This window comes from Podarcis raffonei, chromosome 16, assembly GCF_027172205.1.
Source record: "Podarcis raffonei isolate rPodRaf1 chromosome 16, rPodRaf1.pri, whole genome shotgun sequence".
Classification (NCBI taxonomy): domain Eukaryota; kingdom Metazoa; phylum Chordata; class Lepidosauria; order Squamata; family Lacertidae; genus Podarcis; species Podarcis raffonei.
This window is the reverse complement of record NC_070617.1, coordinates 13,486,068-13,508,643: the sequence shown is the minus strand read 5'-3', so window position 1 is coordinate 13,508,643 and position 22,576 is coordinate 13,486,068. Positions and strand designations below refer to the sequence as shown.

General features: G+C 47.2%; 1 protein-coding gene across 1 annotated transcript; it reads right to left on the bottom strand.

Annotated features, from left to right (window-relative positions):
• Positions 1-2,877: 2,877 nt before the first annotated feature.
• Positions 2,878-18,726, bottom strand: CFAP45 (cilia and flagella associated protein 45). Its single transcript, XM_053369139.1, has 12 exons — positions 18,628-18,726; positions 17,161-17,292; positions 15,757-15,890; positions 14,495-14,639; positions 12,735-12,905; positions 10,929-11,107; positions 9,713-9,842; positions 7,933-8,079; positions 7,548-7,661; positions 6,025-6,218; positions 4,485-4,709; positions 2,878-3,061 (listed from the first exon to the last, which is right to left on the bottom strand). Exons 1-12 carry the CDS (start codon positions 18,628-18,630, stop codon positions 2,992-2,994), a joined length of 1,644 nt encoding a protein of 547 aa, XP_053225114.1. The 5' UTR covers positions 18,631-18,726; the 3' UTR covers positions 2,878-2,991.
• Between the last annotated feature and the right edge of the window lie 3,850 nt (positions 18,727-22,576).

Genomic DNA, 22,576 nt, shown 5'->3' with positions numbered 1-22,576 from the left:
CTATCTCCTGGTTCATCAGTTCCATGTACTGTCTCTGGTAATACTTTATTTCTCTTAAAATTTCGTGAGACTTTGGCTTTGATCTCAATTTTTTTCACCTTCTTTTATTCTTTCCAAAATCTTATCTTTCTTTTCGTTCTGTCTCTTCTTTTTTAAGGTGTTCTGCTGTATCAAGAATCCTCGCATAACGGCTTTACTTGCGTCCCAAATTGTTCTTTTCTCCACCTCTGTTTTCAGGTTTATCTCAAAGTAGTCCTTGATAGTTTTCTGGGCCTTTCTGTACACCTCTTCATCTCTAAATAGGGAGTCATTCATCCTCCATCTGAAGGAACCAGCTGTTGTTGTGTTCATTTCCATCTTTACGGCGTTATGGTCGGAGCAAGTCTTTGGGCAGATTTCCACTTTTTTTATCTTAGGTGCCATTCCACTAGTTACCCAAATTTGGTCGATTCTGGTCCAGGTCATTTTTGCTTCAGAGAAAAAAGTTCCCTCTCTCTCCAGAGGGTTTCTTGTTCTCCAGATGTCAATCAAGTCGATATTATCTGTCATTTCAAAGAAAGTCTTGGGTAGTCTCCCATCCTTAGAAACCACCTGTCTTAGTGCTTTGTCCATATTTGTAGAGACCACTCCATTCATATCTCCCATCATGATTATATTGTAATCCAAATAGTCCATTAATGTCTCATGTAGTTTCTTAAAGAACTCTGACTTCCCTTCATTCGGAGCGTAGATCCCAATTATCAATAATTTTTCTCCTTGGACTTGTATTTCTATTGCCAAATATCTTCCTTGTTCGTCTTTAAACATCAACTTAGGGGCCAATTTTTCCTTAGCATAAATCACCACTCCTCTTTTTTTCACTTTATCTGATGAAATAAATTCCTGTCCCAGTCTTTTATTAACAAGTAATTTTCTATGTGTTCTAGTCACGTGGGTTTCTTGCACGTGGGTTTCTTTAAAAAGGCTCCTTCGCAGTAACGGGGGGCGCTTCAGGTGCCCACCGAGTCTCCTTGTTCACAGGCTTCCGCGCCTGTGATTTTAGGGGTCCCCGCTTCGCCGTAGCGGTCGGACCCGAACTCACGGAGTAGTCTCCCTGAGCGGAGCTCAGCAGGAGACCGCCATTAAACGCTGGCGCCGACCGGAAGTCTTAGGTTAGAGGTTATAAAAGCTGTCTTTTGCTCTCCCTCTCGACAGGATAGAGAGATGCATTACAGGCGCTCCTTACTTATGCTTGGGTTTCGATCCGGAGCCCTGCACACTTAATTGAAATTGTGAAAAGTGGGAAGCACCCTCTAAATGCCCTCTTTGATCCATACCAAAAATACTGTATCCAAAAATATCCACAACTAGAATTGATGCTCTGGGGCTGGCAGGAGGCAGGAGGATGCGCTACCCCGCAAACCAGCTGTTAGGCGGGGAGGCGGAGCAGCTTAAACAAAGCCCTCTGGTCTTTTCGGGGCTTCCTCTGGCCTGACGTCATTTTTGGGCTCAGGGTAGGGTCTCCTTGTGAGCCACAAGAACTCTCAAGCTCTCTCCTGCCATTTCTGGGTATGAATCGAATTAATTACCCAGCACAACACATATACAAAGCCACATGCGAGCAGAAAACTTGTAAGTGGGGTGTGTGTGTGCCTGTAGGTTTACTTTTGTGTAAAAATACAACTGTCTGCTAGTCACAGATGCTCCGCCCATTTTTTCTTCCAGACCCACCCGTCAGAGACATGGGAATGTGGTTCTCAGGTGAGAAAATCCCCCCCAAAGGTTGCCTGGAAGCCAAAGGAAAGAGGGGGCTTCACAGAGGTGAGTGAGGAGGGTGATTCTCTCCATCCATTCTCTGCTTCAGCCAACACACTTGGCTTCTGTGCCTGGCACAGAGGAAGGGAAGTCATCCCACAAAGGCTTCCTACTTTGCAGAACCTATTTTTAAACAACCTGCTAAAATGCTCTTAGCCAGTGTTTCTATGCAGGCTGCAGAGGAGGCGGCTAGAATTTGGGGGCAGGGGTGCCAAACTTTTATGGGTTTCTTATTGAAGCTCTGGATAAAGAATGGCAATGAGGAAGAAATCAGATGCAGTTTGCATTTAAAGGAAAGCCAACCAGATTTACAATACAGAAACTGAAATACTTTCAGAATTCACACTTCTCACAGGTCTCCAGCTGAATAATGTCAGAAATATGTACATACCAGGGTAAAGTGTGCATATATTAGCAAAAATAATATGCAGAAATGCATTATATATGGGGAAATCGCTTCAGCAAAAAATGTATTTACAGTGGTACCTCAGGTTACATACGCTTCAGGTTACATATGCTTCAGGTCACAGACTCCGCTAACGCAGAAATAGTACCTCGGGTTAAGAACTTTGCTTCAGGATGAGAACAGAAATCATGCTCTGGCGGTGTGGCAGCAGCAGCAGCAGGAGGAGGCCCCATTAGCTAAAGTGGTGATTCAGGTTAAGAACAGTTTCAGATTAAGAATGGACCTCCGGAACGAATTAAGTACTTAACCCAAGGTACCACTGTATTTGGCAAAATTGCATGCAAAAAGAGAAAAGTGCACTAAAATGCCAATGAATTTTCATGAGGACTTCCTGGGCTGTATCCAATGTTAGTCCTACTAAGAGTAGAACCATTGCAGTCAATAAACATGACTAACTTAGGTTCAGTGGGATAACACCCTACAAAATAAATAAATCACAAACGGAGGTGGAAATGTGGAGAAATACGCTTACATGGTTGGGTGGGGGGATTAGAAACTGACAATGACAGATTCGACCCTTCCTAATTAAGGGGCCAATGGCTCCGTGAACTTCTGGGTCATGCCCTGAAAGGGAAGAGAGGAAACAAAACAAAGCAAAACACAAATCCACACAGATGTATCCAGAAATAGGTCTATTCATAAAATACTCTTGGAAAGTAAGAAAATAGAAAATCTAGGCTCCACGTAGACAGTCTACAAGGTGTTGTGGGTGATGGAGGTTCTTCCCCCACTCAGTGCACTGACTGGACATAGGCCTTGCGCTCCACCTGGGCACAGTACTTCTCGGGGAGGCCGGCAGCTCTGCAAAGAAGAAAGAGAAGAAGGAAACGCTGGTCACTAGAGGGCACGCAGTCCATCCTCGCGTCAGTGCTGTGCAAGAACGCCAACCAGATGAGTGTAAATCGGTCGCTGCCTGTGTAGCACATTTGAATCTTACGTGGAGGTTCAGTTCCAAGTGTTCCATGTATACATGAAAATCGTGTATACCCAAACCCTTGGGTCCGCTCATGTGCTTGACAGGTGGGGGGGTGGGAGAGAGATAGAGAGACAGAAATACAGAGAGAGAGAGAGAGAGAGAGAGAGAGAGAGAGAGAGAGAGAGATGTCCCTGTACTCCCAGAGCCCAGGTGCTGACCACCAAGCAAAGCACATAGTTTAACAGGGGTCAGCAAACTTTTTCAGCAGGAGGCTGGTCCACTGTCCCTCACACCTTGTGGGAGGCCGGACTATATTTTGAAAAAAATAAATAAATGAACAAATTCCTATCCCCCGCAAATAACCCAGAGATGCATTTTAAATAACAGGACACATTCTACTCATGTAAAAACATGCTGATTCCTGGACCGTCCGCGGGCTGGATTGAGAAGGCGATTGGGCCACATCCGGCCCCCGGGCCTTAGTTTGCCTAGGTAAAGGTAAAGGGTCCCCTGACCATTAGGTCCAGTCGTGACCGACTCTGAGGTTGCACGCTCATCTCGCTCTATAGACTGAGGGAGCCGGAGTTTGCCCGCAGACAGCTTCCGGGTCATGTGGCCAGCATGACTAAGCCGCTTCTGGTGAATCAGAACAGCACATGGAAACGCCATTTACTTTTCCGCCAGAGTGGTACCTATTTATCTACTTGCACTTTGTTGGGCTTTCGAACTGCTAGGTTGGCAGGAGCTGGGACTGCTCACCCCGTCACGGGGATTCGAACCGCTGACCTTCTGATCGGCAAGTCCTAGGTTCTGTGGTTTAACCCACAGCACCACCCGCGTCCCTTAGTTTGCCTACCCATGGTTTAAAAGCTATTTGGGTAACCCCAGGCAGACCATGCGCAAAAAGAGCTTTTAAGCCCTCCACCTTTGCTAGGATTTAACTTGAGCAATTTCAACCAGCCTGCCTGCAACCACGTATGGTTGAAATTGCACCTTGTGCATGATGCAATCATAGCAGGGGTGGGGAGGGGGAGAACGCGAGCTGAGGGAACCAGATTTTGTAAAGTGCTACGGATTCAGAGACTGGGATCTCTGGCAAACATGGACAATGGGTCAAGAGGAATCATAGAATCATAGAATCATAGAGTTGGAAGAGACCACAAGGGCCATCGAGTCCAACCCCCTGCCAAGCAGGAAACACCATCAGAGCACTCCTGACATATGGTTGTCAAGCCTCTGCTTAAAGACCTCCAAAAAAGGAGACTCCACCACACTGGTCCACTGTCGGGGGTCGTCGCGCAGCCTCACCGGAGCTCGTCGAGCTTCTTGCGCTTGATCTCGTTGAGGCGCTCGCTGCGCCGGCGGGCTTCTTCCTTGAGCCTCTTGCCCTCTTCGAAGATGGCGATGCGCTCCTGGACCTGCTTCTGCTGGTGCTCGCGCACCTGGCGCCGGATCTCGTCCGCGTGGGTCTGCTGAAGAGCCACACGCTTCTCATGCTCTTTCCGCTCCTTCTCAATCTGTTCCTGTTGGATTCTGGGGCAGGGGAGACAACAACATGAGTTAGTGAGTGTGCGCGACTAAGTCTGGAAGCATTTAACCCGGCCAATTGCAGGGGTTAGTATGTGGCAAACACCCCCATCAAAAAAAGAGAAGAAGATTGCATTGATTTCCAGAGGTGGGCAAATTTCGAGAATGTGTGTTGGGTGTGTGTGATTTTATCTTAAAATCAGATATTGCTACGGTCCAATACCTGCCATCTTAAGCCTGAATTGAAGAAGGCAGCGCAAAGGATGTTTCTTTGTAGGTTCAGTGTGAGCCATAATAATAGTGATAGTTTTATTATTTGTACCCCGCCATGCCCACCAGTAAATTTTGGCTCACCTGACACCATTGTGATGTCAGGTGACTGGCAGGTGGGAGGCTCCATCCACCTGTCAAAATGGCCCTCAGGAGAGCAGGGAAGTCAGGATCCTGCCTGTCGGTTGGATCCTATTCCCCAGCTCTGTCTTAAAACTGGGAATTCTGGCAGCAGGATTCAGGCACCTTGCGGGAAGAGGGAGCTGCTATCCTGATCCCAGCTGTGTTGCAGTGCAACCATCTGCAGAAGGCCAGAGCAGGGATGGGGAAGCTTGTGATGCAAGCACTGCCTTGTGGCAGTCCACAATGACTACACAAGATAATCTTGCAAACAGGAATATAGGAAGCTGCCTTATAGCAAGAAAGACCCTGTAAAGTATAATTGTTTAATTGCACACTGAAAAAGAGAAATACCTGTATGTATATTGCTAAGAGTTTAATATTGAAAAAATCCATTGAAGCATACTGAAGCTCTCTGAGCTCTAACAGGTTGGTAATTAGCTGCTGGCGTTCTCTGCTCTTTCACGCGAGTGTTTAACCTTAGATCATGTGAGTAATGTATTTAGTTGAAAATCTCCATCTTGATGGGTGTTTGTTGCCTGTTAGTTATTCTCTGGAAGCCACAGAGAATAAAGGATGTGATAATGATGCCTCTCCAGGAGCAAATAGCCTTAAGCTGGATTAAGGCTAATTCAGGCTATGAATGAAACAGAGCTTTGGTTTTTGTTCTGATTGTAATTATGTTCTATTTTGAAGAAGAAGAAACCCATGCTTGGATATGCATATGTTTTATACAACTTTCTGGGTGTATCATTGATTGTCTTGCACCTGTTTTGAAGATGTTCTGGTTAGTAAAGCTTTGAATTGTATTCATGGGTCTGGAAAATGATTATTCCAAAAGGTGTCTGTTTTGTATGCATCCTATCACAGCAGGGCCCCTACCCCTGCGCCACGGCCCTTCCATGCACTGCCAAGCAGCCCGCTTCCCTACCTGACGATCCTCTCAAACTCGGCCCGGTCCCGCTGCACCTGGACAGCCAAGGTGTGCTCCTTGTGGGCCACCTGCTCCAAGCGGCTCTGTTTCAGCATGGCTTCTGTCTGGGCCTTCTTATGCGCCGCGTCCTTCTCCTTCCGGCGCCACTCCCGCTCGGTGGCCTCCTGGTTACGCTTGGCCCTCAGGGCGTCCTGGAGGGGATGGAAGGGAAGTGGGGGCGTTGGCTGGGCCGTGAGGTGCTGCGTGTGGCGATGCCTGGGGGAGACTCTTATCATATTTCAGAAGAGAGACAGGGAGAGGAGCACTGTGCTTCCCTGTAATATATTACTACAATGGTACCTCAGGTTACAGACGCTTCAGGTTATAGACTCCGCTAACCCAGAAATAGTACCCCGGGTTAAGAACTTTACCTCAGTATGAGAACAGAAATTGTGCGGCAGTGGGAGGCCCCATTAGCCAAAGTGGTACCTCAGGTTAAGAGCAGTTTCAGGTTAAGAACGGACCTCCAGAACAAATTAAGTTCTTAACCCGAGGTACCACTGTATTTATTATTGTTATCGTTAGAATCAAGGGTCATCCATTCTAACCCCTTGCAATGCAGGAATCACAGCTAAAGAATCCCTGACAACTGGCCATCCCACCTCTGTTTGAAAAGCTCCAGCGAAGGAGAGTTCGCCACCTTCTGAGGCAGTCCACTGTCAAACGGCCAAACGGAATTCCCTCCTCTGCTCTAACCACCATGCTGCCACTGGTATCGATACTTCAGAATGAACAGGTGAATAAATGAACAGCATCGTCTAACTGTGGGCTGTCCACTTTATCCATTCACTGGTCGAAAGAGCTAGGGAAATTTAGCCAGGAAAGGAGGAGACAGAAAGGAGATACGATAGCAGTCTTCAAATCTCTAAAGGGCTATCACATGGAAGAGGGACCAAGCTTGTTTTCTCCTACTCTGGAAGGTAGGACTCAAACCACGGTGGACGCTCGGGTTGCGAACGTGATCCACGTGGGATGCACATTCACAACCCGCAGCGTTCGCAACCCGCATCTGCGCACGCGCGGGTTGCGATTCAGCGATTCGACGCATGTGCAAAGCGCGATTTAGCGCTTCTGTGCATGTGCGACCACCGAAACCCAGAAGTAACCCGTTCCGGTACTTCTGCGTTTTGGTGGTCCGCAACCCAAAAAAACGCAACCTGAAGTGGCTGTAACCCAAGGTATGACTGTAATGGCTTCAAGTTACAACAAAGGAGATTCTGACTAAACATACGGAAAACCTTTCTGACAGTAAGAGCTGTTTGACAGTGGGAAAGACTCCCTTGGTAGGTTGTGGACTCTCCTTCCTTGGAGGTTTTTAAGCAGAGGTTGGGTGGCCATCTGTCACGGATGCTTAAGCTGAGATTCCTGCATCGCAGAGGGTTAGATTGGATGACCCTTGGGGGTCCCTTCTAACGCTACAATTCTATGACCTGCACTCCTGGCCCCGTTTCGTGCTTTAAGAATGCACTCCTGAGCCACACCTGCTCTGCTTGGTGATCCTGGGCTTTCTCCTGCAGCGCCCTTAGCCGGGCCGTCTCCATCTCCTTTTCCCGGCGGATTTTCTCCTGCTCAGCCTCAAACTCGGCCTCCCGTTCCTGGCAGGGTACAAAAAAACCCAAAAAACGTACATTTTCACAAAGTTTTAAAAATATATATTTAAACAAAGTCACAGGTTGGTGCAAGCAGACTTATGAACACACGCGAAACTGACCCAGCCTGACCAGCCCATCCCTAGCCAAGAGGAGGCCGAGGCAGGAGGGAGTTGGCTCTGGGAAGGTTTTCCGCTGTACCTGAAATTTGCCCAGGCGCTTTTTCTTCCCCAGCGGTGCCCTCTCCCTGCCCACATGCCCTGCCACCACCACATACCATCTTCTTCCTCTGGTACTCCAGCACCCGCCGGTCGGCCATCTTCTCCTGCTCCAACATTTCCTGTTTGCGCTTCTCGTTCTCGTCGTTGACGCGCCTGATCTCGGCCTGCAAACGCAGCTGCTCCCTCCTCCTGCGCTCCATTTCCTGGAGGAGAGCCGGAAGAGTCATTAAGCATCCTCGTTAACCGTGGGTTGGGTCCAGCTACGTCAGGCCATGTCTGTGATTCCTGAGGGGTCTACTTGGAGCAAGACTAATGTTGGACAAAACATGAGCCTGAAATACCACCGGTTCCTTCTGCTCTCCTCAGTCACAGAGATCTTCTGACTGAGGCACTTTTGGCGGTTTCCCCATGCTTCTGAGGTCCGCCTTTCTCAGCCTTGGGTTCTGAGATGCAGTTGGACTACAACTCCCATCATTCCTAGCCAAGATGGCCAGGGATGATGGGAATTGTAGTTCAAGAACATCTGGGGACCCAAGGTAGAGAAAGACTGGTCTACAATGTGGCTCTTCCGCAAAGGCACCTGCTCCTGGGGGCTGAGGCAATATAGGCCCTCAATATTCAGAGGGCCCAGCACACAATGTCAGGATAATAATAATAATAATTTATTTATACCCCACCCATCTGGCTGGGTTTCCCCAGCCACTCTGGGTGGCTCCCAACAGAATAATAAAAACAGGATAAAACATCAACCGTTAAAAACTTCCCTGAACAAGGCTACCTTCAGATGTCTTCTAAAAGTCAGTTTTTATTTCCTTGACATCTGATGGGAGGGCATTCTACTGCCGAGAAGGCCCTCTGCCTGGTTCCCTGTAACCTCACATCTCGCAGTGATGAAACCACCAGAAAGCCCTTGCCGCTGGACCTCTGTGTCTGGGCAGAACGATGGGGGTGGAGGCGCTCCTTCAGGTATACTGAGCTGAGGCCGTTTAGGGCTCTAAAGGTCAGCACCGTATGAATGCTGATGACACTGAATTAAAATGAAGGGGTTCTAGTAATAAGAGATAAAAATTTGAAATTTGGGAGGTAAAATAAATAAGGATAAAGTAGTAGGATACGAATTTGCTGAACTAATTGTTAAAAAGGGATATAAAAAAGGGAGGCGTGAGGAAGTCAGGAAAATAAGTTAATTGAAGATGAATAATTGGAAAAGAGTGATTTGTGTTTTTCTTATTCTACTTTTTGAGTGTTGATTGTCTCTTTTTTGTTTTCTTGTTAAATGTTTATATTTTATGTATCGTGAAAGTTTGTATTGTTGTGTTTTATATTTTCTTTGTGTTTTTATTGTTTTACTTTTCTATTGTTAAACTTAATAAAATATTATTTAAAAAAAACAACTAAAGGTCAGCACCAACACTTTGAATTGTGCTTGGAAACCTACTGAGAAACATTGTGCATGTGGGGCCCCCTCAATCGTATGGAGAAGCTGGCACTTCTGTTCTCCAGGGCTTGGGGCAGAGGGCATTCCCCTCCCTACCTGGAGATCTGGGGCCTTCTGCATGCAAAGCAGGTGCTCTACCTATGGGCTCCTCCCAATGTGTAACTCCCCAATTCTTACCAGAAGGACTGCTGCCCCGTCCCAAGCTCTTTGTCCAGCTAGCTCAACGTTGTCTGCACAGACTCGCAGCAGCTTCCCAGGATCTCAGACAGAAATAATCTCACTCTTCTGTGCTGACTGATCCCTTTTGTTAAACTGGAGGTACTGCTGGGGACTGAACTGCGAGTCTTCTGCATTCGGTGCAGATGCTCTGCCCCTCAGCTGCAGTCCTGCCCCCTTACCCTCTCGTCTTCAAACTGCAGCCTCTCCAGGTACTCCAGCATCTCCTGCGCCTCTTGGTCTCGCTGCTCGGACTTCACGGAACGCATGTCTTCGTTCTTCTGTATCTGCTCGAGGAGGTGGCGCTTCCCCCTGAGAATCAGGTGAAGGAGGAATTTTCCTTTGGAGCAAATGGGTTCTGATGGCACAGAGAGGCCTAATGAATGGTATTCCTCTGTGCAAGGAACCAATTGTGGCCAAGGTTCCCAATCTTAGGTAGTTGTGGTATCACATTAATCTGTTGACGTATTTCTTGTTGAAGCCAGATACGATTTCCCAGGTATGCAAAAATTTGGCCACAACTGAAGGAACCTTTGTTAAAGTTCTTTCAATTTGTTTCCTTATTTTGTTCCTTCAATTTTGTTTCCTTATTGTGTAGGTCACGGATAGAAGCTGAGGGTGGCAATATTTTGAGTGGTAAGACCCTCTGACCTTGGATATGACATTATCAATGTGCAATGGAACTGTTTGTGCACAAAGAAACCTTTGAAATCTGTCTCTACCAGGATAAGAGAGACCTCACTAAATTTCTTCTTAGGTGGCATTTCATGCCAGTGAGATTGTCCCACATCTCAAGTGACTCTGATTCTAATTGTTAGCAGGATTGCAGGCTTAAAGGAACCTTCTTCCATATATGGTGACACTGCAGACAACTTTCAGACCAGTGTCTTTAGAGAAGCAGGTCTCCTTTTTTCATTTACTTACTTACTTATTATTTTTATTACAGATTTCTTGGTTTACAAAAGTATGTGCAATGTCTCTTTTTTCAAGTTACATTTTCTACAGATCAGTTTCATTTGCTGAGATATTAGTGTTACATTAGGAAGGAAAAAAGGGGAAAGAGGTGGAGGGGGGGAATCATGAGTTGGGGGTGGGGGTCGGGTGGTGATGTTTCTATTTTACTTAATGTATGTGTGGGGTTTTGTGTCAGCGTCGCTTGTGCCTAAGGGCATGTAGCAACTTCACAGCAGAGGTGAGACCCAAACCAGGGCCTTCCTGACTCACAGCTCATTGGCCTCTTGCACGGTTTGAGAGGGAGGCTCTGATTCTCCAGGGGTGTGCTCCTTTTAACTCATGCTGCTGCACACATGCAGGGAAGGCAACGCTGCAATGATGCTCCACCACTGAGCTACAACGAAACCCCTTGGCCAGAAGCCGCACAGAAGTCTGGGCTCTCACCTGTACTTCTCCTCCTTCCTCTTCCGTTCCAGCTCATCCTGCATCATGCCGACCTTCTGCCTCTCCGCCTCCATCATCTTGGCCAGCCGCATCTCCTCCTCGTTCATCTCCTTCTCAATCTGCCTCTTCTCTAGGATCTGGGCATCGCGGATGGCGTGGCATTTGGCCTCCAGGATGATCTGCAAAGAGCGGAAGGGAGCTGCTGCCGTGGGCCGAAATGCACATGCGGGGCTTCATCTGGAGCTGAGCTCCAGCACCTCTTTTTCCCAGATCCCAGCAGTTCCACCTTGGAAGGTGCAGAAGCCAGCAGTTAAATAAATCCACTCTTGGAAGAGAACCTGAGCGCAACAGTATTCTCTCCACCTGCAATTATCAGCAACCAATATGCAGCTGCAGGCAGCAGAGGTCAGAATATAGCTGTTCTGGCTAGTAGCTATAGACAGCCTCCATGAATTTGCCCTGTCCTCCATCTACCATATTTTTCACTCTATAAGATGCACTTCCCCCCCTCCAAAAGCTAAGGGGAAATGTGTGTGCATCTTATGGAGCGAATGCAGGCTCCATGGCTTCAGCGAAAGCAATGCAAAGCCTCTGGAGCGCAGCAGGAGCTCCCACCGTGTTCCGGAGGCTTCGCGTTGCTCTCGCTGAAGCCAGGAGAGCAAGACTCTCCTGGTTTCAGGCATAGCCGCCAACCCCTCTCGCTCTCCAGGCTTCAGGGATAGCAGCCTGAAGCCTCCAGAGCGCAGCGGGAGTTCCTGCTGCGCTCTGGAGGCTTCACGTTGCTTTCGCTGAAGCCTAGAGAGCAAGTGGGATTGGTGCGCACCGATCCCTCTTGCTCTCCTGGCTTCGCTTCGCTGGAGAGGCGCTGCACAGCTTTCCCTCTCTGCGCAGCGCCCCTTCAGCGAACCGGGAGGAGAAATGGAAGGGGCTCTGTTTCTCCTGCCGCTTTGCTGAAGGGGCGCTGTGCAGAGAGGGAGAGAATTTTTTCTTTCTTGTTCTCCCCCTCTAAAACTAGGTGCGTCCTATGGTCGGGTGCATCCTATAGAGTGAAAAATACGGTAAGTTGAAGCCATCCAAGTTGGTGGCCATCACTTCCTGTGGGAAGTAGAACATAGTCATCATGGCTGGTAGACACTGGCAGCCCTTTCCTCCAGGAAGGAGGGGCAGAGAGGCCCCATATGCCTCTGCTTCACTCGCCTACATGGAATTCCTCTTCCCCTGTGACAAGAGGGAGACATGTGAAATAGGAAGCTGCTTTTCTTTTGGGAATTATAGGGACAAAGCTACCTAAATTGTATAGAAATTCATTTATGTCTGCTACTACAGCAGCAGCAAGAATGCTACTCGCCCCCAAAATGGAAAGAAGCAGAAGTCCCAGCAAAGGAAGAATGGATACAAAAACTTATGGAATATGCAGAAATGGCGAAACTTACCGGAAGCATAAGAAATCAAGATAACAAACTTTTTATAAAAGAATGGAAATGGTTTACTGAGTATTTACAGATAAATTGCAAATGGATAAAAACACTGGCAGGATTATTGTAACAACCTGCAGTTTGATAAGAGTATATTTTTAAAGTAGATAATTAAATGAGCAAATTGAATGAATTTGGATATGCAGAAGATATTTGAAAATAAATTTAAGCAACCGCAGAAAGAGGGGGAAAGAAGTCAAGCTTTGAAATGTTAAAATGATTGTAAATTAATGAAATGTATAAACCTGAAAAATATAAATAAAAATTTAAAAAGAAAATAAAATAAATATGAGGCCGCCCTAAGGGGAACCGCCACTTCTCGCTCCCTCACCTCGCCAAGAGATTTGATCTCATCTTCCTGCTCCATGCGCATGTTGGCGGCTCGCTGCAGCAGGTACTGGGCCCTCTCCTTGGCCTCCTCTTCCAGGTCGTTCAGCTTTTCATTCTTCTTCCGCAAGATCTCCTTTAGCTTCATGGATTTCTTCCGCTCGTTCACGGCAACCTGGGGGAAGGGAAGATGAGAGGGAGAAGCAGACGGGGTGCATCTTGCCACCCAGGGTTGGGCAGGCCACTCTGGGGCTGTAAATGGTTCTCTATTTACTTACTTAGGTTAACACAACGGGGGGGTCCCAGGTGGGCCAGGACTATATCTCCTCCCACCCAACTTTGACAGGTGGGTGGGGCCACCCACCCACCAGTCCTCTGGTATCATCATGGTTCGAAAGGGAATGTGTTAGCAAGACAGCACCCGGTAGAACTGAACCCCCAGGCCCACCTGTCAATCAACTGACATCACCAGAGGATGTCAGGTGATTTGACAGGTGGGCATGGTTTGAGAGAAACAGCCTTGCGGGCCAAACTGGACCCCCTGGCTGGCCAAGATTGCACCACAGCCTGGAGGTTCCACCCGCATGGCTTAAAGATTTATACACTGCCTGTCAATAAAATCTTTCCAGGGTGGCTTACAAAGTAATCGCAAACATAGTCATTTATCATGTCTTTGTTTTATGCCACAAATAAAAAGAGGAATCAGCAACGTTTTAGCTCTTCAATACCAGGCCAAGATATTTTTTTGCTCTTCCAGGCTTTTGGTTTTTAAATAGAGATTTATTTATTATCCTATAGTATGGTGGGGGAAGGATATGTGTATTTCTTTGCTATGTTTTCAGTGGATTAAGACTTTTAGCAATGCTGTTTTTCCGAGAAAAAGAGGTGCCAGAACTCAGCATGAACGCCTCCCTTGTTCTCTTATAATGGCAATGGTGCCCACCTGAGATTTCCGGCTGGGAAAAGGCTTTTACTATGATGTAGGCCTCCTCTGTTTATATGCATGACATTTTTGTATTTTAAACCTTTGTAAGGTGCTCTGAGTCCCTTTTGTAAAAAGCGATGAATATTTGTAATTAATAAATAAGTCAAATCCACTTTGGCTGGTATCTCAGTTACATCTGCAGTATCTACCTACATTCCACTTAAGAGTGGATCCATTGATATTGATGGACCCAAGGTACTCGTGCTGATGAATTTCAGTGGGCCTACTCTGAGTAGGACCAACAGTGGATACAACCAAGAGACCTGGCCAGTGACCCCTGTGCACCGGTGACTTCCTAATTAGACTACTGCAGCAAACCTTTGTGGGACTGACCCCCAGAGACTGTTCAGAACTTTGAGAGAGCATAGAATGTCGCTGCTGATTTGTTACAGAAGTCTGTCGGATGATGATCTGAGGCCAGGACAGGAACAGCTGCGTTAAGGGGGCAGATGTGTTTGCTCTGGGGGCAGAAGCAGCGTGGTAAAATGGTTCAGAGTGCTGAGGAGATCCAGGTTCAAATCTTAACTCAGCCGGGAAGCTTTATGGAGTGCACTTGGGTCAGTCACTCTCTAACACACACAGGATTACCGGACTTTTAATTAATTTATTTAACAAAATTTATATACCGCTTGATTGCGACGAAACCTCTAAGCAGTGTTGTGAGAATAAAACAGGGAGCTTCACGTGTACGGCCCTGAGCTCCCTAGAAGAAAGGCCGGAGATAAATGCAATTAAAAAACAACAACATTCTCTGCCATGACGAGGAGAGCCTTACGTACGATGGTGGCTTCTCGCTCTGCCTTGAGGGCTGCTTTCTGAGCTTCGCGCTCCTCCTTGGTGAAGACACGGGACGAGTCTTTGATGCGCTGGAAGTCCTCGGGGCTTATGATCAGGGACTCTCCAGAAGGGTCGAGTTTGGGCACACTGGGCATGTGAGAGAGAGAAAGGAAGGAAGAAGATGGTGATTTCATCTCTCCATTTGGAAGGGTGATCGCAAGCTGGACTAGGCCAGGATTCCACAGAACTGCCAAATCTGATACCAGGAGAATAATTTCGTCTTTCATTTTAAAAAAGGAAAAGGGGGAGGAGCTCTTAGCCTCACCCCAAGCACCCTTTGGTTAATAATAATAATAATAATAATAATAATAATAATAATAATAATAATATTTTGGGTACCCCACCCATCTGACTGGGCTGCCCCAGCCACTCCAGGCAGATTCCAACAGAATATACAAAGACACAATAGAACATCAGACGTTAAAAACTTCCTGATACAGGAGTGCCTTCAGATGTCTACTGAAGGTCATATAATTCTTTATTTCCTTGACATCTGATGGGTGTTCCACAGGAGGGTGCCACCACCGAGAAGACCCTCTGCCTGGTTCCCTGTAACTTCACTTCTCGCAGTGAGGGAACCGCCAGAAGGCCCTCGGAGCTGGACCTCAGTGTCCAGGCTGAACGATGGGGGTGGAGACACTCCTTCAGGTATACCTGAAAACCTACCCAGACATTTCATAACAAAGAACCTCAGGTCCTGGGGGACAGAGAAGAGCCACCCTCTGTGACACATCCCTCACGAGCCCTGCTTTATGCCACTGAAGGCTGGTCCATTAGGACCAACAAGGCATGGCCCCACCAACCTGTCTGCTCTCAGCCGGTCCCTACCTGTCCGACTTACAACCAAACAGGGAGCAGCTCTGCCTATTATTAACACTGGCTCCCCCTGCTGCTGATCTCCCTGCCTTCCACCCTACCAGTGTATTTGTTTATTCAACATATATCCCACCCTTCCTCCCAAAGGATCCCAGGGCAGCAAAGAACAGGTGATAAAACGTCTTTCAAAAAAAGATTGTTAAAATGATTCCAATACAGATGCAGGCTGGGGAAGAACTCAACATCAAAGGCTTATTGGAAGAGGAAGGTCTTCAGCAGGTACTGGAAAGACAGTAGGGATGGCACCCCATGTGATATTTAGTGAATTCCCAGCAACCACCGTTCAACTGTGGAGGGGAGTGCCTAGTCCGAGTTCTAGAGAGCTTACATGAGGTCCCGGATGAGGTCCCGAGTGATGAGACGGATCGTCTCCGGCTTGTGGCCCCAGCCCAGGGACTTCCTGGCCGAGTCCACATCTCGAAGGACCACAATGGGGCTGCCAGTGCGGGACAGGTTAACATTCTGCAAGAAGGAAGGTGGCATCAGAAATGTTCACGGATGCTTGGCAGGAATGCTACCAGCCTCCCTCTCCCTCCCGCTTTGGCTTCCTTCTTCTGGCGCTGCTTGGGCAATCGTAACCCAGTTTAAAAGCTAAGATATGGATGAGCCTTTTAGCAGCAACCAAGTTCCTTCCATCGTGAGCAAACCAACCATTAAGTCTTCCTTTATTTGATTTTATTTAAAATATTTATAAACCACCTTCAGGGTAACCACAAGGCAGATTCCACACATGAAAATACAGAAAACCCCAATAGCTACAAGATCATATGTCTCAAAATCATCCAGTAAATATTGGATACAGGTACACTGAGTGGTATTCCATGTTTGTCCTCCTCAGAGTAGACTCACTGGAGTTAAGGGACATATCTAACTTAGGTTCATTAATTTCAGTGGGTTTACTTTGAGTAGGATTCAGCTGAATACAACTCACTGTTCGTTCCACTCAAAGTAGACCTACTGAAATTGATGGCACTAAGCTGGGGTTGTCCATTAATTTCAATGCTACTCTGAGTAGCGCCAACACTGGATATGACCCATTGTGATGCTTTGTATGCTACTGTTCCCATTTTGTGTTGGCACTGCTCCCTTTTCTATGGCTGATTGCTACTGTTTTATACAAGGTTGTTTTGCTTAAGCTGTTAGGGGAGATTTCAGAGCAAGAAGAGCATCATTCAGGATTTTAAAAAGGAGATTTTGCAGAGAACAAAGAAGCTGCCTTTTAACAAGTCAGACCATTGGTCTGTCTAGCTCAGAATTGTCTACAGTAAACAACACAGTGCCTTCCGTATGTCTTGGCCTACAATTCTCATCAGTCCCAACCAACATGGCCAATGGTGAGGGATGATGGAAGCTGTTGTCCATCAACGTCTGAGGAGCAACACATTGGCTATCCCTGGTCTACACAGATTGGAAAAAGCTCCAGAGATTCTGGAGATTAAACCTAGAGCATCTGCAGGCTAAACAGGTGCTTTATTGTTTTCCCTCTAAAAATAAAGTGTTATTTCAGTCCTTCTGGTTCTAAAGACAGGTTTGATTTAAAGAGGAACACCGGAATCTGCCTTCTACTGAGTCAGACCATTAGTTCCATATAGTGGCAGCAGCTTTCCAGTGTTTCGGGCTGGGGATATTCCCAGCCCTAAATGGAGGTGTCAGAGATTGAAGGTCTGGGATCTTCTGCATGCCAGGCAGATGCTCTTAGCCCAAAGCAGCCACTGCTCCCTTCTGTCCTCACCTTGGCAAGCCCAAAGAGGCTCTCATCCACTTCTGAGCTGGCAGCCTTGGTTCTGTAGCGGGCGTGGGAGCGCGAGCGGGACCGGCCCGAAGAGCTGATGGAGGTAGCACCCAAGGAGCATACACTGCCCGGCTGCGGGAAGGAAAGAGAGGCAGAATTTTGGAGTTATACGTGATGGGGAGCTGAAAGGAAAGATGCAAGGGATTTGTGTGTGGTGATTTGTAGGCCTTTCCCATTCCGAAAGATCATTCTTAAGAAACAAGCTGCAAGATCCTAAACTGAATTTAGCTGGCCAAAAATGTAGGGCTGCCTCTGTAGATGGTTCGGAAACTTCAGCTGGTGCAGAATTTGGCAGCCAGGTTGCTCACGGGGGTAAGATGGTTTAAGTATATTACACTGAGCCTGGCCTGACTGCACTGGTGGCCAGTTAGTTTCTGGGCCCAATTCAAAGTGCTGGTTTTGACCTTAAACGGCTCAGGACCACAATGCCTCAAGGATCGTCTCTCCCCATATGAATCGATCCAGCCCCACAGATATAATCTGAGGGCCTTTTTCATGCGCCTCTTCCACAAGAGATCCAGAGGACGGCAACACAAGAACGGGCCTTTTCTGTGGTGGCTCCCCATTTGTGGAATGCTCTCCCCAGGGAGGCTCGCCTGGCACCTTCATAACATACTTTTAGGCACCAGGCAAAAGCATTCCTCTTCAACCAGGCCTCTGGCTGATGGACATCCGATGCCCTTTTAAATGTGTTGTGGAAGGGGGGATTTTTTGTTTTGTTTTTGTTTTTATCATGTACTTGATTTTGTCTTCTCATTTTGTATTTTTTATGTTGTGAACTGCTCTCTGATCTTTGGATGAAGGGCAGTATACTACTACTACTACTACTACTACTAATGATAATGATAATAATTGCCTCCAACTGTGGAGGGCAGAGCCACAGCCGGTCTGGCTAGTCACTTATATTTTAAAATTTATTTATTTATCACTTGATGACGATGATGATGAATGTATTGCCTTCCACCTATACGTCTCAAGGTGATGTACACAACACAGTCAAACCAGTTAAAAACAGCATGGAAAATAAAAGCAAATGTCTTGGAAAAACAGTAAAAGGATATACCCTCTGCAGACACCTTAACATCCAGCAAACTATATTAGTTAGCTTAAACGTGAGATATATTTCTATATTCATAAAAACCAGTTCAACTGGGGTTTTTTATTTTTAAAAACCCCAGTTAAACTTCCTTAATCAGCCAGGACACTGCTGTTGCATTATTTGCTGTGTGAATAAACTAGCCTTAATAAAAGTATTTTTAAACCCCTCCAACGAGGCCTCTCTAGAGCAACAGGCATCTCCCCCCTCCGCCTCCCGATGAAGTGGCCACGCTGACATAACCTTAGGGGGCTTCAGGGCTTCCCTGAGCCCCGGCACCCTTTTTGGGTCAGATTCAGCCCCGCGCTCACCATCTCGCCCTCCGCGGCCGGCTCCGGGAAGCTCCGCCTCCTGTTTACCCGTCGCCATGGAAACAGCCGAACCCTCCTCCTTCCCCTGCCCGCCACGTCTCACCTTGGCAACGGGAATGTCGTCAAGGGAGGAGCGCGGGGTTCCCCGAGGCGGGGAAGTGACGTCACGAGGCCTGCTCAGAAGTCAGCCCCGGCTGAGCGGGCGGGGGGGGGGGGAGCTTTTTCCAGGGGCCGTTTTACTTATGCAATATACCTACTTAACGAGGAACGCAGGAAAGCGACTTACCCCTGAATCAGACCCATCACTTAGCTCAGCATTGTCCGCACTGACTGGCAGCTGCTCTGCAGGGTCACATTCCCTGTCCTGCCCGGAGTTGCCCCATCGGGGATTTGAACCCGGGACCTTCTGCCTGCAAAGCGGGCCCTGGCCCTATGGCACTGCGGAGGTGGCGTTTGCGGACGCTGCGTGCCGGTGGTGTCCTTGAGCTTCGGCTTTTCCTAAAGAAGAGTCAGCAGAAATATGCTGTGGAGTAGGAAGGGAATTGCGGGACTCCAATTCCCATCATACCCAAGCCAGCAAGGCCATTTGTGATGGGAGTCTAGTGACGCCTAGAGGCCAGTCAGAGATGCCCATGCCATCGGAGCAAAGCATGTGTAGTGGGCCTTTTGTATTGTGCAGAGCCTTTGGGATGGCATGATATCTATAACTTTACTCAGTGCTTTTCTTTCCTAAAAAAATGTTTAGGGGTACTCTCATTTTCCTAATCACATTGAAATACTGCCCCTCAACGAGGCCAAACTTAGATTCACAAAATGTTTAGGGGTATGTGTACCCCTGTGTCCCCCCAGAAAAAAACACTGTCTATACCTATACAGGAAATAAATATGAAATAATAAAAATACTCTGACAATGCCGAATGCTTAATTAATAATACCGGGTATAGGGTGGTTTATAAATTCAATAAATAACAGAAAATTAAAATAGCAATCCATTAATAATACAGTCTGTTTCCCATTATTCTTGCTGGGGTGGTAGTGCTTTAAATGTATGGTGTGTATGCAGCCTAGGCTAAGTATCTATGTCTTCAGTGTGTGTGTGTGTGTGGCCTCATTCACATACGGCATGTGGCCCCCAGCCCCAAAAAGGTTTCCCTTACAGGATAACTAGTCAATGCATGTGACGGGCTTTCGAACTCTCAAAAACGCTATACCAATTATTATTCTCCTGCTCCCATATGCAGTGGCCACAAGGTGGCACATGGACACCACAACCCGACACAAATATCTTTGCAGTACAGTACCTTTTAATGAAGAGCACATACCTAAAGGTTTTGGGGAGGAGAAAGGGTGTTTGTATGAAGGATATTATTCTTCCTCTACCTGTCAAAATATTCCAACCCCCCGCTCACCATGTAGACCAGGGCTGTCGAATCACTGAGGTGGCCTTACTAAGTTTTCCTCAGCGTATCCAGTGCCAGGAAGTTGGAATGCATGAAACTGCTGGATGTGTGCTTACTGAGCAGCTGCTGGGGGCTGAAAAGCAATGGTAATATCCTCCATCCCCATTGCAATAGTCTGGACCCTTTCCTGACATGTTCAGCAGTTTCTGAAGGCAGTGTGGGTAGCTGGATACAGGAGGCACCAAAGCAGTGTGGCCAAACTTTGGAGAGTGCTCTTAACTTGTATTTTTATCATCACCATCACCATACCAGCAGCCTTGTACCCACAGTTAATAAGGAAGTCTAAGAAATGAAAAAAATCATTGCTGTTTTGAAAGCAGCGGTCAAATTCGGTGCCGTTTTGACAAGTTCTTGATTCTTGATTCATCATGGCGCCTCATTGTATCCAAGCATAGACATAAAGCCTGCTGGTTTGATCTCAAGAACCACCCTGCAAAATTTGGTAGCAACATCTTCAGAAAGGTCCAAATGCACTGCAAACAAACAGCTTTCTAAAACACGTGGAAGATTATTAATTTTTTTACCAGCAATATATATATATATATAAAGACAAGTACAGTGGTACCTTGTGTTAAGAACTTAATTCGTTCTGTAGGTCCGTTCTTAACCTGAGGTACCACTTTAGCTAATGGGGCCTCCTGCTGCCACCGCGCCACCAGAGCACGATTTCTGTTCTCATCCTGAAGCAAAGTTCTTAACCTGAGGTACTATTTCTGGGTTAGCGGAGTCTGTAACTCGAGGTACCACTGTAACATGTAAATGGAAACCAAACAGAACAACATAGAGGTCTACATGATGCCTTCTGTATAGATAATAATTTTGCAATAAAAGAAGGTTGAAAAAATTCTGTCTCGGTGCACAGTGGGCCCTTGAGTCCAACCATAACTTTTGAGTTATGGTTTGGGATCTTCTTTCTTGCCCATGCGAGTTTATCAATTCAATAAATGGACACAAGATAATAGGAAATATGTCTGTGCAACTGGGAGCCTTCTTAACAAAATTTGTACGCTTTTCGGACAGCGCTATGTAGTTCACAAACAATTATATCAAGTAGGGGGTGAGACGGAAGTAGTCTTGCAGATCTGTGACTTCCTGTATAGGAAATTCATGTTTGGGGCAGCACCCATTCTATAGCTGAGGGGCAGCCAACCTTTGTGGGCCAGTGGACACATTTGGAAATTTGAAAAAGTGCTGAGGGCGCCAGTCACAAAATGGCAGCCATAACGTCTTTGGCATAACAAAATGACAAGTACAGAGGCATGGAATAGCCCAATATGGCCATGACGTTTGAGAGAGCAGAGAAAGAGAAAGGGGCACAAAATGGTGCTGGCCTGCCCCCTCACACCAAGGGAAGAAAAGGCGCCTACACCAGTCCCTGCTGTGTTTGCTCACAGAGAGAAGTTCTTTGTGCGGTTCCTCTGTTCAGAACTGGGGGGAAGGAGGGTGGGGGTCCAATGCTGACACTCAGTGAAATGTGGGCATGTTTAAAGGGTTCCGTTTCACGATGAAGCTGAGCCAACGTGAACAGGGACTGAGCAGGGGGAGCAAACAGTTGCTTCTGCATTGTCAATTTTTGAGGGGATATTTACAGGAACCTTTCGCAGGCGCCATAGGAGTTCCTGGAGAGCACCCTGGTGCCCATGGGTGGCAGGTTGGCAAACCCTGGCAGCTAAAATGGAATTGGAACGACAAGAACAGCAACACCGAACTGGTTAGAAAACTGCAGGGTAGGCCTGAAAGCTGAAAAAGAAAGCAGGGCTATTTGTTTCTTAAGCGACTTCAATTGAGAGTTCAATGAGGTCACAGAAAGTTTATTTTTTACATCATTTTTTTAAAACGTACGGCCCAGCTTGTTCTTGCCACAGTCCTGACCATTGCTATGTGCGTGGCACAGTGCCCAGCTAGCCAGGAGAGGGAGAGGCTGCCGGCCGAATCCGCCACAAAATCTAGACAGAGGTAGCCCCCCGGCCTGCTACTACTGAACACTGTTTTTGGGAGCCCTGCCAAACAAATCAGTTATGCCACCACCAGCTTCCCTGCTTCCCGCCCTCCTAGGGTCAGGCCTCTCCATTGTGAAGCTGCAAGGAGCGGTTAGAAAAGAAATCAGAAGCGAGAGGGGGGTGCAACTCTCTAGCTACGGCAACAACACAATTGAGCACAAAGGATAGTTGAGAGATTATGAAACCATAGCAGCCTTGTCTGGCACAGCTGCCTGCCACATTCCTCTTGGGTTCTCACAGCAGTGGCTCACAGCTGCTGTTCCCCAGGAGCTGAAGGAGGCATCCGCGGCAAATTCCTCCCCACCAAGGAAACCATTTCCCCCTCAGGGGTGGGGGTGAGGGAGAATAAAAGTCATGCAGGGGTTGGGGGTGGATTAACTTGAACCCTAGAATCTTTGCCCAGAGTTCCAAGGCTCAGTCTGTGGGAGCATGTACCCACAAGACAAAAGAGCATCATAGAACATGTGCAGAGTGCTTTTTGTCACCAAG